The sequence below is a fragment of the Somniosus microcephalus genome, chromosome 14 (genome assembly GCF_052327205.1).
Source record: "Somniosus microcephalus isolate GS21.2 chromosome 14, FLI_Smic_1.0, whole genome shotgun sequence".
Classification (NCBI taxonomy): domain Eukaryota; kingdom Metazoa; phylum Chordata; class Chondrichthyes; order Squaliformes; family Somniosidae; genus Somniosus; species Somniosus microcephalus.
In genome coordinates this window covers 102,583,750-102,602,568 of record NC_141000.1, presented here as the reverse complement: position 1 = coordinate 102,602,568, position 18,819 = coordinate 102,583,750, and the positions used below count along the sequence as shown (strand labels likewise).

The following is an 18,819-nucleotide window of genomic DNA, read 5'->3' as shown; positions in this document are numbered from 1 at the left end:
CCTCACCATTTATCACCCCTCCTACCTCTACTTCAAGACCCTCTGAAGCTCCCTGGTGAATTACTTAATTAATTAACTGCTACCGTGACCTCTTCCTGAAGGCTTGTCATCATTCAACTACCCCTCCTCATTACAATGTTTGCCAAAATCATCGACTGCTCCCTCTCGGGCATTGTTTCTCTCTTTCTCCTCCAAATGTTTACTTTCTCTCTCTCTCTCTCTCTCTCTCTCTCCTCTCACTTACACTACTGATGGCAAACATAGGTGGCAACCTCCATAGATTTCACAAGCTGCTGCTTTGCTGTGAGTAGTTTGAGCTGGCAACCTACTTGTACAGCCAGCAACATCATTTTTGTATTCCTGGCCCTTACAGATATTCTATCTACTTTTTTATTTTTCCCTCACTCTCCCTCTCCTGCATCAGTGAGGGTAGAAGAGGTGGCCATCAGTCTGGCTGATATGGTGCTCTTCCCCCTTCCCCACCTCCAGCATAGGAATGAAGCAGTTCTGTTACCACTCATCTGTCCAAAGCTTCCCCAGCCATTGGAAAAAGTAATCAGAACCAATTGAAAAGGTTGTTTGTATAATTTACTAAACTGAACAAATACAAGTGCAGCTTTGGAAAAGGGTTTTTCCCTTTTTGTTACAGGAGTTCAATGTGTATATTTACTTGTGCAGTCACATTTTTGCATTCTTTCACAGGTGCCAGAATCTGGCTTTTCATTGGCTTCATGCTAATGTTTGGATCTCTCATAGCTTCCATGTGGATCCTATTTGGGGCGTATGTTGTACCTAGTAAGTAGTATCTTTTAAATGGTCCTATAAATGATCGCTGACTTTGTAAACATTTACTAGTATTGTAACACCCAAGCAAATGTCTAGCTAAGGTTGGCTGGACATTCTGTATGCACCTTTATTTTGGCTGGAGGATTTGTTTTAGATGAAGATTGGCCCTGTCCATTCAGATCCAATTACATTTCACAGTTGAAAAACATTGGGAAGTATAATGTCAGTGATGCAGTGCTTTGTTGTATGAATCCCATTCCCTCAGGATGGTAGGATGATGGGCTTCCTTTATTCCCTGATATGCATTCCATTCTCCTCTGGGCCTTCAACAGGAGAAGCCATTGAAGTTTACAGCACAGATTGAGTCCACTCGGCCTATCGTTTCTGTGCTGACTCTTTGCTAAAGCAAATCAAAATTAATCTCACTGCCCTACAGTCCCCCCATAGTCCTATATCTTCCTCTGCTTCAAATGTTTATCTACTGTTCCCTTTAAAAGACGCAATGCTGTCTGCCTCAACTACTCCGTGACAAATCACTCTGTGGCTCTAACAGATCTCTGCATTAAGAAATTTCTCCTCAGTTTGGGAAAAGTTTACCTCTTCTTGGAGAATATAGACAAATGGAAGGGGATGTCATCCAGAGCTGCCTGGCCCCTAGATACTTTCTCAAGTGAGGTATTGGCGAGTCCCTGAAAGCAGGAAGCCTATCTGCCTCAGAAATGTATGTGCCATGAGAAGTCAGAAAAGTGAGAGAGAAAAACATGACTTGGTGGGAGGGGCAGAAGAGAAGCAAGGAAGGAACATATTGGAAATACAATTGTTTCAATAAGTGGACTGAAGCTATTATAAATTGTTCTGTAGTTGAGTAATTCCACAATTACTCCAATGTGGCTTTGGTCAAACACTTAAGACAGGATTATGCACAGTGTTAAAACTCATTGAATTAGTTATGACACAATGTTGTCTGTTTTCTCCATTTTTTTCCCCCTAACTTGAATTGCTACCCATTTTGCCATCTGTAGTCAATAACAGCAATTCTTATTTATATATCATGTTTAACATAGAAAAATGTCCCAAGGCGCTTTTCAAATATGTACGGTAAAGAAATGGATGCCATACCATGGAAGGAATTGCTAGGAGAGGTGACCAAAAACTTGGTAAAATTGGTATGTTTTAAAGAGGGTCTTAAAAGAAGAGAGTTGTGAAGGGATTTAGGGAGAGAATTCCAGAGCATGGGGCCTAGGTAGCTAAAGGCACAGCCACTAATTGAGGGGTGGGGGTGGGTGGGGGCAGAGTTGCACAAGAGCCTAGAGTCAGAGTAATGGAGAGTTTGGGGGGGAAAGGTTGTAGCACTGGAGGAGGTTACAGTCGATAAAATGAGATTTGGTTTTAATTGTTAAGCAGCTTACTTCGCTATAAGATAAATGTGCAGAGCAATAGTTAAGATCAGATTCTCTTAATTAAATCAGTAAAACTTATCTTTACATAATAGCATAAAAACAAAAGGAAAAGCAGCCCAACCAGGGCTAACAAAAGAAATGAAGGATAGTATTAGATCCAAAGAGGAGTCATATAAAGTTGCCAGAAAAAGTAACAAGCCTGAGGATTGGGAGCAGTTTAGAGTTCAGCAAAAAAGGACCAAGAGATTGATTAAGAGGAGAAAAATAGAGTATGAGAGTAAACTTGCAAGGAACATAAAAGCGGACTGTAAAAGCTTCTACAAGTATGTAAAAAGAAAAAGATTAGTGAAGACAAATGTAGGTCCCTTACAGTCAGTAATGGGAGAATTTATAATGGGGAACAAGGAAATGGCGGAGCAATTAAATAAATACTTTGGTTCTGTCTTCATGGAAGAGGACACAAATAACTTCCCAGAAATGCTAGGGAACCAAGGGTCTAGTGAGAAGGAGGAATTAAAGGAAATTAGTATTGGAAAAAAATAGTGCTAGAAAAATTACTGGGACTGAAAGCTGATACATCCCCAGAGCCTGATAATCTGCATCCCAGAGTACTAAAAGAGGTAGCCATGGAAATAGTTGATGCATTGGTTGTCATCTTCCAAAATTCTATAGATTATGGAACAGTTCCTGCAGATTGGAGGGTGACAAATGTAACCCCACTATTTAAAAAAGGAGGGAGAGAGAAAACAGGGAACTACAGTTAGCCTAACATCAGTCATAGGGAAAATGCTAGAGTCTATTATAAAGGATGTGATAACAGGACACTTAGAAAATATCAACGGGATTAGACAAAGTCAGCATGGATTTATGAAACGGAAATCGTGTTTGACAAACCTACTGAAATGTTTTGAGGATGTAACTGGTAGAATAGATAAGGGAGAACCAGTGGATGTGGTGTATTTGGATTTTCAGAAGGCCTTTGATAAAGTCCCACATAAGAGGTTAGTGTGCAAAAATTAAAGCACATGGGATTTGGGGTAATATACTGTACTGTAATTAATTGAAAATTGGTTAACAGACAGGAAACCGAGAGTAGGAATAAATGGGTCTTTTTCGGGGTGGCAGGCAGTGACTAGTGGGGTACCACAGGGATCAGTGCTTGGGCCCCAGCTATTCACAATATATATCAATGATTTGGATGAGGGAACCAAATGTAATATTTCCAAGTTTGCTGACGACATGAAACTAGGTGAGATTGTGAGTTGCGAGGAGGATGCAAAGAGACGTCAAGGCGATTTAGACAAGTTGAGTGAGTGGGCAAATACATGGCAGATGCAGTATAACATGGATAAATGTGAAGTTATCCACTTTGGTAGGAAAAACAGAAAGGCAGAGTATTATTTAAATGGTGATAGATTGGGAAATGTTGACGTACAGAGGGACCTGGGTGTCCTTGTATACCAGTCACTGAAAGCAAACATGCAAGTGCAGCAAGCAGTTAGGAAGGCAAATGGTATGTTGGCCTTCATTGCAAGAGGATTTGAGTACAGGAGCAAGGATGTCTTATTACAGTTATACAGATGTAAGAAGTCACACAACACCAGGTTATAGTCCAACAGCTTTATTTGAAATCACAAGCTTTCGGAGCGCTGCTCCTTCGTCACCTGACGAAGGAGCAGCGCTCTGAAAGCTTGTGATTTCAAATAAAGCTGTTGGACTATAACCTGGTGTTGTGTGACTTCTTACATTTGTCCACCCCAGTCCAACTCCGGCATCTCCACACTACAGTTATACAGGGCATTGGTGAGACCACACCTGGAATACTGTGTGCAGTTTTGGTCTCCTTATCTAAGAAAGGATATACTTGCCATGGAGAGGGAGTGCAGCGAAGGTTCACCAGATTGATTTCTGGGATGCCAGGACTGTCATATGAGGAGAGATTGGGTCGACTAGGCCTGTATTCACTAAAGTTTAGAAGAATGAGAGGGGATCTCATTGAAACGTATAAAATTCTGACGGGGCTAGACAGACTGGATGCAGGGAGGATGTTTCCCCTGGCTGGGGGATCTAGAATGAGGGGTCACAGTCTAAGGATACGGGGTAGGATATTTAGGACTGAGATGAGGAGAAATGTCTTCACTCAGGGTGGTGAACCTGTGGAATTCTCTACCACAGAAGGTTGTGGAGGCCAGGTCGCTGAATATATTTAAGAAGGGGATAGATAGATTTCTAGACACAAAAGGCATCAAGGGGTATGGGGAGAGAGCGGGAATATGGTATTGAGATAGAGGGTCAGCCATGAACACTGAATGGTGGAGCAGGCTCGAAGGGCCGAATGGCCTACTCCTGCTCCTTTTTGTCTATGTTTCTAAGTTTGTGACAGTACCCCACAACTGGTGGGTTGCTTTCTTAATTTGAACAGAATAATTCCTCTGAATTCTGCTCTACACTCCATGGCAGAACCTCCTCTTCCTGCAGTTTCCTGTCTTTCACAGACATTTGTTGCCTGACTTCCTGTGCAGTGTCCTCTTTCCAAAATTTATACTGCCTTTTTGGTGACTGTCTCTTCTTAACCCCCGGTTCACAGAGACCGATCAAAAGATTTTCCAACACAATGGGTGAGAGATGTTTTCCTGTTACCCAGAAATGCTACCAAATTATTTATTATTTACTTTGTGGGGGAAAAACAACTTCCTATAAGCATATTACCCACCCTTTGGGTACCCCCTCTTTTTTTAAACAGACGAGAATATGCATTGCTTTTTAAAATACAACATTATCTCTCTCTTCCCCAAATCATTTTTGTGGAAAGATGGCCAAAAAAAATCCTGAATTCTGCAAGTCGTCGCGGGGCAGCATGTAGATGAGAGCGAGGAGGGAGCCAAGGATGGATTCTTGATGTTAGGGCAAGAAGAGTTTAAGGAGGTGGATGGTAGTGGAAAACAGCCTAGCTTTGCTCTCCAGGATCATCCTAGAGTAATGGGCGGTTTTTGCAGAGGAGTAAAGCTTGAAGTGGTCCAACCAGATCTAGTGAAGGATGGCCAAGCCATTTGGGTGCCAGATATGCTCAAGTCAGTGCTTCTTGGACTTGGGGGGGGGGGGGGGGGGGGAAGCAAAAATAGAAAGAAAATAGGAGCAGATTTAACCTAATTTACCAAATCTGAAAGTACTACAGTTCTATGCTTGACTTTTTAGGAGTAAAATATTAAATCAACTAAAACATTTGATGGGGGCTGGATTTGAATACAGCCCAGACTAATGATCTGAAAGGACTCGTAGCTGGTGAAGAATGAAGACTTGTGTGAATCAATTCGAAGTCTCATTCAAGTTCTTCATGAAATGAGTCAACCGCACAATCACATTAAATTGATGGCCTTGTGGCGGAAACCACATAGGGACAGTAACGCAATTCACTATGTATAGCCAATGTTGTTATCGCTCCACGTTATGTACGGAACTTGGTTAGGTTATCGGGGCAGGGTCCCTTTAAGAGTCGTCGATTGTGTGATGACATCATAGCCCTGCGACGAGGCCAAGTCCCTCAGTCCATGCGGAGAGTTAATAAAGCTAACACGAGTTTTTCTTTGCTGCTGCGAAAGTCTCGCAGTCTGTTGATTTCCAGTGACTCCTACATTGGTGACCCCGTTTCTCTTTTGGACGTTTCCAAAGACTTTATCCGAGATGGCGACGAACGCCGTTTCTCTCAAATTACCGGAGTTTTGGGAACGACAGGCTGCCGCTTGGTTCGCCCAGGCCGAGGCTCAGTTTGCACTCCGGGACATCACCGCGGACGACACGAAGTATTATTACGTCGTCGCTGCTCTCGGCAGCTCCACCGTGGCCAGAGTCGTGAGCCTGCTCAAGGACCCCCTGGAGCACCACAAATTTGCGACGCTGAGAACGCACCTCCTAGAGACTTTTGGACTAACTTAACCCGAGCGCGCACGCCAGCTTCTCTCTCTACCCGGGCTTGGCGACTCCAAGCCCTCAGAACTGATGGACCACATGTTAACCCTCCTGGGCAAGCACAAGCCGTGCTTCCTCTTCAGAGAACTGTTCCTACAACAGCTGCCAGGGCAGGTACGGTCGGCTTTAGCCAACTCTCATATTAGTGATTTCCGCGACCTGGCCAAGGAGGCCGACACATTTTTCTCCGCCGGGCAACAGTACTGCGGGGCCATGCGGGGCCCTGCCCCCACCACCACAGCCCAACGGCGGCAGCCCCCAAGCATGTGCTTCTACCACGCGCAGTTCGGCCCCAAAGCTAAGTGGTGCCGGCCCCCGTGCAGCTTTACCGCGTCGGGAAACGCGAAGGCCCACTCATTAGCTACCATGGCTGTCGGCCGTTCAGGTAGTCTGTTATTCATTACGGACACTGACTCTGGCCGTCGTTTCCTCTGCAACACGGGTGCCCAGGTGAGCGTCCTGCCTGCGTCAACCGTAGACATACAGGGGGGGAACCACGGCCCCGCCCTCTAAGCTGCCAACGGCAGTTCCATCCATACCTTTGGGAAACGGAGCGTGGCGCTGTGTTTTGGCGGGCAGCGTTTCGCTTGGGACTTTGTTACAGCGTAAGTGTCCACCCCCCTTCTCGGCGCTGACGTCCTCTGCGCCAATGGTTTTTTGGTGGACGTTAAGAACCGACGTCTCGTCAACGCTGAGACTTTCAGTTAGCTCCCGTGTTCGCTCAGTGGTTCCGGCACGACGAAGTTGTCCAGCGCACTCTCAGCCTCCGACGCGTTTTCCCGCCTCCTCGCCGGGTTCCCGGACCTCACGAAGCCCACTTTCTCGTCCGCCGCCACCAAGCACGGGGTAGAACACCACATCCTGACCACCGGTCCGCCTGTCTACGCCCACGCTCGGCGCCTCGACTCGGGGAAACTCGCCATCACTAAAGCAGAGTTCGACACGATGGAGCGCCTCGGCATCATTCGCCGGTCGAACAGTCCGTAGGCCTCGCCCCTCCATATCGCACCGAAACCAGGCGGCGGTTGGCGCCCGTGCAGCGATTACTTGTGCCTCAATGACGCTACGACCCCCGACCGCTACCCGATTCCACACATCCAGGACTTTTCCGCCCGCCTGGCTGGGAAAGTTGTTTTCTCTAAAGTGGACCTCGTTCAGGGTTACCACCAGGTCCCTATCCGGCCGCAGGACGTCCCGAAAACCGCGGTGATCACCCCGTTCAAGCTGTTCGAATTCCTCTGCATGCCATTCGGTCTCAAAAACACCGCTCAGGCTTTTCAACGCCTAATGGACACCGTGTTACGGGACCTGCCATTCCTGTTCGTCTACCTGGACGACATTCTCATCGCCAGCGCCTCCAGGACGGAGCATGTGTCCCACCTCCGGACTCTCTTCGAACACCTCAGCCAGCATGGCCTAATCGTCAATCCGGCCAAGTGCCAGTTCGGGCTGTGCTCGATCGACTTTCTCGGGCACCGCATCACGAAGGACGGGGCGGTGCCACTGCCGTCGAAAGTGGAGGCCGTGAAGGATTTTCCGCGACCCCTCACCGTGAAGGCCCTGCTGGAGTTTTTGGGCATGGTGAACTTTTATCATCGCTTCGTTCCCCGGGCAGCCCAGCTTATGTGGCCCCTTTACGAGGCCCTCAAAGGCAAGATCGCCGTCGACTGGTCCGAGGAGATGGCCAATTCTTTCACGGACACGAAAAGGGCCCTGGCTAACGCGACCATGCTGGCGCATCCGTTGCCCGATGCGCCGATCGCGCTCACCACTGACACTTCGGACTATGCTGTCGGCGCTGTCCACGAACAGTGGGTCAACGGCACCTGGCAGCCGCTCGCCGCCTTCAGCCGGCAGCTCCGCCCCAACGAGCGGAAGTACAGCTCCTTCGATCGCGAGCTTCTCAGCCTCTACCTCGCCATCCGACACTTCCGTTTCCTGCTGGAGGCTCGCCCGTTCATGGCGTTCGTGGACCACAAACCGTTGACCTTCGCCATGGCCAAAGTTTCCGAGCCGTGGTCGGCCCGTCAGCAGCGCCAGCTTTCCTTCGTCTCTGAGTTCACGACGGACATCCAGCATGTGGCTGGGAAAGACAACCTCGTCGCCGACTCTGTCTCCCGGGCCGTCGCCAGCGCTGTACACCTCGGCATCGACTACACCCGCATGGCGGCCGACCAGGCCTCCGACCTGGACGTCCAGGCCTACAGGACGGCTGTCACGGGCCTTCAGTTAGCGGACGTCGCGTTTGACGATGCCGGCACCACGCTCCTGTACGACGTCTCCGCTGTGCAGCCACGCCCCGACGGGTGGAGACGGCAGGTTTTCGACGCCGTCCATAGCCTTTCCCACCCGGGCAGGAAGCCGTCACAGAAGCTGGTGGCGGCTAAGTTCGTCTGGCACGGGCTCAAGAAGGACATTCGCGACTGGGCCAATACCTGTGTGGTATGCCAGCGCTCGAAAGTGCATCGCCATACTAAGGCCCCATTGGCGCCTTTCGCGGTGCCCAAGAGGCGGTTCGACCATGTTAACGTGGACCTAGTGGGGCCCCTGCCGCCCTCCCGCGGGTTCACCCACCTCCTCACGATGGTCGACACAACCACCCGATGGCCGGAAGCCGTCCCGCTGTCGTCAACAACGTCCGCCGATGTGGCTCGGGCGTTCATCAACACTTGGGTCGCCCGGTTCGGCGCCCCATCTGACGTCTCCTCCGACCGGGGGCCCCAGTTCACATCGGAGCTCTGGAACGCTGTCGCCCAAGGCCTCGGGTTGAGACTCCACCGCATATCACTATCAGGCTAACGGGCTGTGCGAACGGTTTCATTGCTCCATGAAGGCCGCGCTCCAGGCCAGCCTCCGGGACAACAGTTGGATCGACAGACTCCCGTGGGTCATGCTGGGATACAGGACCGCCCCCAAGGAGGACCTCCAGTCCTCGTCCGCCGAGCTCGTCTACGGGCAGCCACTGCGGGTTCCCAGGGATTTCGTCCCCAACGCCACAGACCCTTGGTCCGCAGCCCGTCAGCGGTCCGCCCTCCTGGACAACACCAAGGTTTTCACGCCAGTGCCCACGTCGCAGCACGGTCTCCCTCAGTCCCACGTTCCGCCCGACCTTCGTGCGGCGGAATACGTTTTTGTCCGCCACGACGCCCACCGGGGACCTCTTCACCCACCCTACGACGGACTATTCCGCGTCCTGGAAGCCGGGGACAAGGCCTTCGTGGTGGATGTCGGCGGTAAGCTGGACTACATTTCCGTGGACCGTCTTATGCCGGCCCACCTGGATCTGGACCGACCCGTTGGGTTGGCTCAGCCCCCGCGGCGGGGCCGACCTCCGGCTTCTGCACCCTCAGTCCACCACCGAGCGCCCAGGGACCCACCTGCGACCCCCCCCCCCCCCCCCCCCCCCCCCGGACCTAAGGAGCCGTTTCGGCCGCGTGATCCGGGCCCCTCGACGACTGACATTGCCAGTTCTCGTGAATTCTGGGGGGACATATGTGGCGGAGACCACATAGGGACAGTAACACAATTCACTATGTATAGCCAATGTTGTTATCGCTCCACGTTATGTACGGAACTTGGTTGGGTTATCGGGGCAGGGTCCCTTTTAAGAGTCGTCGATTGTGTGATGACGTCATAGCCCTGCGACAAGGCCGAGTCCCTCAGTCCATGCGGAGAGTTAATAAAGCTAACACGCGTTTTTCTTTGCTGCTACGAAAGTCTCGCAGTCTGTTGATTTCCAGCGACTCCTACAGTCTCATTCTAAGAAAACACAGGAATGGTTGGTATAAAAAAAATTCAGACTGGAAGAGTGGCAGGTGCTGTTCTCGTGGTTTAGTTTAGGGAAAATGCTGCAGTGAAGTAGAAGGTTACTACGGCCCATGTTGTGTCTGGAATGCAAAATAAATAATGCGCTCCATTCATTTTGACAAGCTCAAAAGATTCTCTCTTTATTTTACCCCCTCTTCCCCACTCCCATCAAAAAACAAGTCAACCTTGTTAATCCATTTTTATTTTATTTTCTTCTGTTTACTGGTGGACTGAGATATGAAGTAAATTGTACCACATGAAGTAAAATCTTCACTATAGAACAAGTGCAACTTAATATTTTAATTATTCTATTTACAGGTACATGAAATAAACTATTACTAATAAGTGATCAGTTGATGTGTGTATATCAACAAGTCTTATAAGTGCTTTTAGTCAGTCAAATGAAGTTAAAATAGATTCTTTTCACTTAGCTTGCTTTTGTGCTTAATTTTTGTTTTGCTGCAATAAAGATCTATAGCTACAAACTATTTCTAGAAGTCAGTAAAATCAAATGAACAGATTAAAATAGATGACAAAATCCGTGTCATCTAACTGGTCCATTTATGTTCTAAATCTAATCTGTTTCCTTGGTTAATGTTCCTATACTTTTTCTTGCAGAGGCTAATGTGTATCCAGGCCTGGCTGTGTTCTTTCAGAATGCATTAATATTTTTTAGGTAAGTGGGTCATTTCACTCAGGAAATGGTCAGTTACTGCATGGCTACTCAGACAGAGGCCTAATAGTATCCTGTTTACAAAACACTAACTGAACCTCAAACATTCTTTACCAGGCTGTATGCCCTTACCAGACTTGTCTCTTCTGTGAAGCCCACCTGCAGCTTCCTTGATCCCCTGCCAACTCTGCTCCTAACCACTCAAATTATCCCGCCTCGTCTTAAGGCTTGCTGACCATCCTCAAGTGCTCCCTCTCATCAGGCATTGTTTCCCCTCTTGTTCAAAATTGCCTGCCCGCTTCCTCGACTCCTTAAAGTGTAACCTTGACTCTTCCGCCCTCTAACAATCCCCAACTTCAACCTCCACTTTCTCTTAAGGTTCTGGAAAGTGCTGTCACCACTCAACTCCTTGCTCACTGCTCCCTATTCAAATCCAGACAGTCTGGCTTCCATCTCATTCCACAGCAATGAGACCATCCTGGTCAAAGCCAACAACATTCTGTGTGACTGTGACCATGATGCTATATCCCTGCTCAATCTCTCTGCAGCTTTAAACACGGTCGACCACCACCTCTCCACCATTGCCTATCTCCATGGCACTGCTGTCTCATTGTTTCAGTCTTGTCTTTCACAACATAGCCAGTACCTCCCCTCTTGCAATGGGATCTCATCCTATGCCCACAACCTTGGCTCTGCCCAACGTTAGCCATGACCCAAGGTTCTATCCTTGCCACTCCTATTCTTCATCTATCTATTCCCCTAAGCAACGCTATCTGAGGGGAAAAAAGGGATATGGAATCAGGGCGAGCTCATAGGATTAGGACTGTTCGTGCGCAAGATAAACCAACTTGAACTGGTTGCGCGGAACAGCATGTTTCCATGTTGTAAGCATGGGGTGGGGGGGGGTGGAGAAGAGAGCCTGGAAAGGCCAGCAATGGGAAAATTACACACTTGGCCTGTACTGGTGTGCAAAATGGCAGCATCCACTGTCATCGGTGGTACCCATTAATGTTCACCATTGGCAGCATAGGCAGTGGTGTTATATAAATGTAGTACGTATTTTTACCAGGCATCCAATTTTCTCTCCCCTCCTCTTCTGAAGCTGCTATATTTTACTGTGTTGTAGTTCTAGTTCTGCTAGCCTGGTATGCCATCATTATCTTGTTCAAGTGGTCGTCCTTCATCTTTATGTGTAAGCCTAGTCAGTAAGTGCTGGCAGACAATTTGACCATGCTGGGTATTTCATAAGTGATTTTTCCAGCAGGGTTCACTGGATAGTGATGAGCAGAAACCCTAGTTAATTTCTTTTTCGATACCCAGCCCAAAGACATGGAGCCAGTTGTATAACCCTAACTGTTTTCCCCCAGCGGAGATTAGCTAACAGCGCAGAATGGAAATCGAACCTGGGACCTTCTGATCTGTATATGTTAGTAGCATGCTACTGTAACCAACTGAGACATTGAAGGATTTTCCATTCACTCTCAAGTATCTGAGGATATTGAGCATTTTCATGTTTGAGTATGACATCAAATTTGGAAACTCCCTACCTAAACAGCGCTGTGGGAGTACCTTCACCACACGGACTGCAGCGGTTCAAGAAGGTGGCTCACCACCACCTTCTCGAGGGTAATTAGGGATGGGCAATAAATGCTGGCCTTGCCAGCGACGCCCACATCCCATAAACTAATTTTTTTTTAAAAGGGAGTTCCAGGATTTTGACCCAGCGACAATGAAGGAAAGGTGATATATTTCCAAGTCAAGATGGTGTGTGACTTGGAGGGGAACTTGGAAGTGGTGATGTTCCCATACGCCTGCTGCCCTTGTCCTTCTAGGTGGTAGAGGTTGCATGTTTGGGAGGTGCTGGTGAAGAAACCTTGGCGAGTTGCTGCAGTGCATCTTGTAGATAGTACACACTGCAGCCATGGTACGCCGGTGGTGGAGGGAGTGAATGTTTAAGGTGGTGGGTTGGGTGCCAATCAAGCAGGCTGCTTTGTCCTGGATAGTGTCTTGCTGTGCCTCACTTTCCTCAATGAAATACTCCTCTTCCTCCTCCTCCAAGATTTCCCTGCAGGACAGAGAACCCCAAGGCTCCTTTTCTCTCTCTTTTTCTCTCTCTCTCTCTCTCTCTCTCTCGAAATGCAGTTTCCCCCTTGCCCTCCTGTACCTAATGTGAAGTGCCTTGGGACATTTTGCTACGTTAAAGGCGTTATATAAATGCAAGTTGTTGTTGAAGAGCTTCTAGATTTCTTTTTATCTAAGACCGAGACCATGCCTTTGCTGCTACCTCCCTCGGTGCTCTTAATTAACTGAAGTCTCCCATCCACTCTACCCCTGATCCCCTGTCACTTTACAATTTCTATTCCCTCTTTCCTTTCTGCCCTCTCCAAGCTTAGCTCATTGAAAAGACCATGCTCCTGTTCACTTGAAGCCCACCCCACTGAAATCCTGACCACTAAACTACCCCTCCTGGCCTCTATGCTTGCTGACATTGTAAGTGGTCCTGTTTCTTCATTTTCCTTCCCCTTTCGAAATCACCATCATTACCCTCCTCCTCAGAAAACCTATCCTCAACCCATCCATTCTCTCCCAACTATTGCCCCATCACTAGCCTTCCTTTCCTTTCGAAGATCCTTGGACATGTTGTAATGTTATCTTAATAATGTAATTACGAGTCTCCCAAGCAGTTGTAGTGGAGTGCCATTTATTCAGTCTTGACTCTGTCCCGTAGTACAGTACTTCAAGCATGGCCAAGATGGCGTCGGATCCCGCCCCCGGATATGACGCCAGCTGTCAATCAAACCCCGCTGTCTTTACGACAGCTACGGTTATCCGTACACATGTCATCTCCTCCCAGATCCATGCGACTCTTTCCCAAACCTCTCTGTTTGGATCCCATCCATTCAGGTCCTACCCCGCTCACAGCAATCAGACTACTCTAGCTAAAGTCATGAATCTGAGAAAGGTACTAGTGAATTTTTACCCCCACTTCCCAATTGACCAACAACCTGCCAAGCTTGATGTAGTTCTTGGATTGCCCGTATGCAACATACTGTATTTTAGTTATGCAAATTAAAATGGTTACCTAACTGTTTTTACTCTTCCAAAATGGTGTTTTTGAATTAGAATTTTAGAAATTGAGCAACAAATGATGAGTGCTCTGTGCCCTGCAATTTGTATTTGAAACTGGATATTTTTTTTAAAATTCTTGTAGCTTTGCATTATTAGCACTAACTGGAGATTTAACTTTTTTTAGTGTAGTTTGCTGCTGTTGTACCTTATTTTCAAGAAAGCCTGATCAGCTTGGTTTCAGTTCCTTTTTATTAATTGCAGTTTGTAGAGACCAAAGGTATTGTAAGCAACAGACCCTTCTTCCCTGGGGACTTAGCTATAATAATACTGTATTTTAAAGTATGCTACGCAATCTTTATATACGAAGGCAGAGGGTTGGTAACCAGAGGACACAGATTTAAGGTGTTTGGCTAAAAATCAGAGGCGACATGAGGAAACATTTTTTTACACAGCGAGTTGCTGTGATCTGGAACGCACTGCCTGAAAGGGCGGTGGAAGCCGAATCAATAGTAACTTTCAAAAGGGAATTGGATAAATACTTGAAGGGGAAAAAAAATTGCAGGACTATGTGGAAAGAGCAGTGGAGTGGGACTAAATGGATAGCTCTACCAAAGAGCTAGTACAGGCACGATGGGCCAAATGGCCTCCTGTGCTGTATCCTTCTATGAGCCACCCGATTGCTGCAAAATATAGTTCTACTTTTCAGTATCACATAAACAAAATTTTAACAGCTTTCCCAATGGCTTAACGGGTAAAATTAGCTTCAGCACCCTGGGCTAGGATGGGGAAAAAGATCAGCCACTATCCGTGCATGTCACTGTAACCCAGTTTATCCTTCTGGAGAGAATGCATACACTGACCACGTCGGGCCAGACAATGTGATGGTTTCCTTGGTTAAGTTGCTTCTGACACCCTACAATCTCCATTTCAATGAACTACTGTATGGCAACAGATACTCTTGACACTTTGGAACTGTACCCAAGCAAGACTCGGTGTCTTCAATGGAGGACAGGAGAAAATTGGAACTGGAGGGGGGAAAAAACCTGCATTCCCTAATTAAAAACTGCAGCACAGGAAGAAGTCACAATTTTGCAAGAATCTCACGAGGTGGGTCTCCTCGTGCCACCAGAGGATAATGTCAACAGGGGCAAGCTTGCATATACAGTTTCATTACTGCTGCTAGTGCTCTGTATGTTCCCCGCAACGGGGCACATTCCAGACCACAAGTGGAAATAGTTGCCCTGGATACAAGCCACACCAGAGATCTCCAGAAATTCTAGTGTGAAGATGTTAATAAAGTTTCCTCCCACCTTTAACTGGAAATGATGACCGCTGCTTACTTTTATATATAGATTGGATAGTGAGTTTGGAAGCTAAGGTTTCCATGGCCGGGAATTTCCTCAGCTACTCAACCGGAAACCCTGTTTACACACAAATGGGGTTTCTACTACACTTGTGGTGAAGTTATGGCAGCGGATTGGGAGAAGATTGAGGAAATTCCCAGTGTGTTCACAAGTAGCTGATGTAGATCCTGGTAAATGGATTGTAGTCCTGCACATTAAAAAAAAAAAAAATACTGGCTTCTGTTCACGTCGGATAGATGTGACACTGTAGCTATTATGTACTTGGGCACCATTCCGTCATTGCTAGAAATAAGCAAGATAGATTTGCAATCAGACTCAACATACCAGATCAGCTGCTTTCTCGTGAATAGTATGAAAAACATTCAGCAGCTAGGAATTCCATTGTAGTATCTGTCACTAGGTTTGAGTGTTTCTAAACTAAGATTGGCAAAAGCAAAGTTCAAGATGCTGAGGGTGTTTTATCATTAAAATTTAGACAATTTAAACCTAATTTTTAAAAAAATTTTGTTTTGAAATATTTTTGCATAAATGGCGAGTGCTGATTATTTCATTGAGGGTACTGGCTCAAAACGTTTGCTTAGCCTAACAAGCACACAGAAGCTGAATTAAACGCACGGCTGAAACACCAAGATTGGTGAATCCTTACGATAATGAATAATTATCAATTATCCTTGATAATTCAGCGTCCTCTCACTTTCAAACTCGGTGCCTCCTGCAACCAAATACCCTGAAACTCATTTTATAAAACAAGAAAAAGCTGCTTATTTCCTCTGAACTAATTTCTCCTCTTACCCCACCTTTCTCTCCTTTTCGCAAACAAACTTACATTTATATGGAGCCTTTTTCATCCCTTCAGGACAAACCAAAACATTTCAAAACAAATGAATGACTTTTGAATTGTAGTCACTTTTGTCATAGGGAAATATGGCACACAACAAGGCTCCACAAACTGATGAAATAAATGATGGATTAATCTTGCTTTGGTTGGTTGAGGGATAAATATTGGCCAGGTCACGATGAGAGCTCTCTGGCTCTTCCTCAAATAATGCTGTGGGATCATTAACATTCAACAGAGCAGGCAGTTTAACATCTCATTCGAAAGACAGCACCCTTTGCCAGTGCGGCACTCCTTCGGTGTCAGTCTAAATTGCGCGCTTAAGTTATGGCCTCAGCCATCTCTTGAAGGTGATGACTATTGCTGGCTTCCATGATTTCTGATAAAACTCCAGGAGCTTGCCCAGGTGGCCATTCTTAATGTTTGATCCTAGACATTGTGTGTTGATAATAGGTAGAATATAGATATAAATATATATAAATTATAGAAACCATCACAGCCAAACCTTATCTGGTTTGCACTGTCTAACTTGGGGTCCTGTAGGTGTCACTGGATAGCTGTGAGGAACAGAAAGCACAGCTGATTCACCATTCCCTTTCCTCTAAACCAGTTGCTGCACCAGCTGAAATCCTCTAACTCATGCTGGAGATCAAACTTGGATTCTTCTGGTCTGTGTGGCTTATCACTACATCGGGCCTGACTTTTTAATTATTTGATGTGCAGTAATATTAATATTTTGACTCTCACTAAGTGTGATTAAACATTTTGCACCCAGATTAAGAATGTAGGAATCTATTAAGCATCTTGCCTTTTCTTGTTTTGCAGCAGCCTGATCTATAAGTTTGGAAGAACAGAGGAACTTTGGGCATAAACTCTGCCCATCTCAGCATTGACTCAGGATATTCTGCACATGAACGACAACTACAAATACACATTGCTTTGTGTTTTTGGCCAAATATTAATTCAAGTTGATTTTAGTGATGAAGCATTTTCAAAATAGTTTTGAAAAACTCATCTTTTTATTTCAAGAACATTTTAATATTTTGTATTCTGATACTGCTTTGTGAATAAGTCATGGAGTCATATAAACAGAGGATGATGCACTGTGTGGGCTGATAACTGTCATATGACCTTTACTTAGTTAAATTCATTGGAAAAATACGAATAATATATCAGATGTATGTCGCTGCAATTATTATTGCTACAATTATTGTTGCTTTGCATTTTTTTTAAACCTGTTTCTCTGCACCCCCAAAACATTATAAACTTGTAAACTTTAGATTTTGCAAAATATTTGTAGGGGGTTGTCTGTTTAACTATTTTAAATTTTAAAAGCACTTAAAAGGCATTGCTGTTGAATCAGAATGTTTGCTCAAAATCTATTTTTAGTTGTCTGAGGCGGGACTGCCACTGTTAAATAATAGGTTTATTTTTTTTTCACTTGAACAATATTTATGAAATAAACCTTCAGTGGCATGTTTTCTTGTGGAGTTTTCTGTTAAATAAAATTCACAAAAAAATCTGATTCTGTTCTGTTAAAAGGCTGGAGAAAATGAATCATTTAGAGACTCTGGCTGATTTTCATTTTATCAACGACCCTCATCTTAACACTTTTAAAATTGCTAATTTTACACACATTTTAAATTGCTAATTTCACACACAAGACCCAGGCTGGTCAGCCTGACTTCCATTGTGGGGAAAGTTGAGAGGCTGTGCTAAATGAACGAACGATGAACCACCTGGAGAAATTTAAAACTGAGGGGGAACCAACATAGGAACTGGACTAAGCTACTCAGCCCTTCGAGCCTGTTCTGTCATTCAATTACATAATTGTTGATCTGTACCTCAACTCCATTTATCTGCCTTTGTTTCATATCCCTTGATACCCTTACCTAATAAAAATCAGTCAATGTCCTCCTTTAAAATTTCAGTTGACCCAGCATCCACAGCCTTTTGGGGAGAGAATTGTAGATTTCCACTACTTTGTGTGAAATGGTGCTTCTCTATTTCACTCCTGAATGACTTGGCTCTAATTTTAAAATTGTACCCCTTGTTCTCGATTTCCCCACCAGAGGAAATAGCTTCTCTATCATCTCAAATCCTTTTAGCAGTTTAAGCATCTTAATTAGATCGCCCTTCAACCTTCTAAACTCAGGAGAATTCAACCTGTCCTCATAACTTAATTCTTTAAGCCCTGATATCATTTCTGGTGAATCCGCGCTGTACTCCCTCCAAGGCCAATATATCCTTTCTGCGGTGCGGTGCCCAAAGCTGAGCGCAGTATTGCAGATAGGGTCTGACCAAGGCCCTGTACAACTGTAGAATCACTTCCTCACTTGTGAATTCCAATCCCCTCGATAAAAGCCAACATTCCATTAGCCTTTTTGTATTTGTGCGCCAGCTTTTAGTGATTTGGATTCTCGGATCCAAAGTGGATGATCTCTCACATCCCCGCATTGAATTCCATCTGCTAGAGTTCGGCCCACCCGCTTAAACTGTCCTTTTGTAATGTCCTACTCCCATTTACACAACCTAACTTAGTGTCATCTGTAAACTTGGATATACAACTTGCTATTCCTTCATCCAAGTCATTGATAGACATGGTGAAAAGCTGAGGCCCCAGTACAGATTCCTGGGGAACACTACTTGACACATCCTGCTGTCAGAGAATGAACCCTATTATCCCGGAGGCAATTTTTTTTCATACTCCCCTTTTGAACCTCATTACTTTCTTTGTCTCCTTGTTGCTTTTTACAGCTCTTCTGGATATCCACTTTTCCTTACATTTGTGTAACCTCTTCTTACCGTGTCTGTTGACTATGATTGCTCAACTGCACAAGTGGAGCTTTGCCTTTTAGGAATATGTACTGATTTTGTGTTTGTCTTTGAATACTTCCCACTGTTTGTAGGTTTACTCAT

At 45.9% G+C, this 18,819-nt stretch overlaps 1 protein-coding gene across 2 annotated transcripts in view; it reads left to right on the top strand.

The window, feature by feature from the left end:
* Positions 1-17,425, top strand: part of LOC147107781 (transmembrane protein 50B) — a 93,390-nt gene extending 75,965 nt beyond the window's left edge. For both annotated transcript variants that reach the window (XM_086007084.1, XM_086007085.1), the window contains exons 5-7: positions 703-795; positions 10,578-10,635; positions 16,726-17,425. In XM_086007084.1, the coding sequence (XP_085863210.1) occupies positions 703-795; positions 10,578-10,635; positions 16,726-16,771 (197 nt within the window). In that variant the 3' untranslated portion in view covers positions 16,772-17,425. The remainder of the gene's footprint in view (positions 1-702; positions 796-10,577; positions 10,636-16,725) is intronic.
* The last annotated feature ends 1,394 nt before the right edge of the window (positions 17,426-18,819 follow it).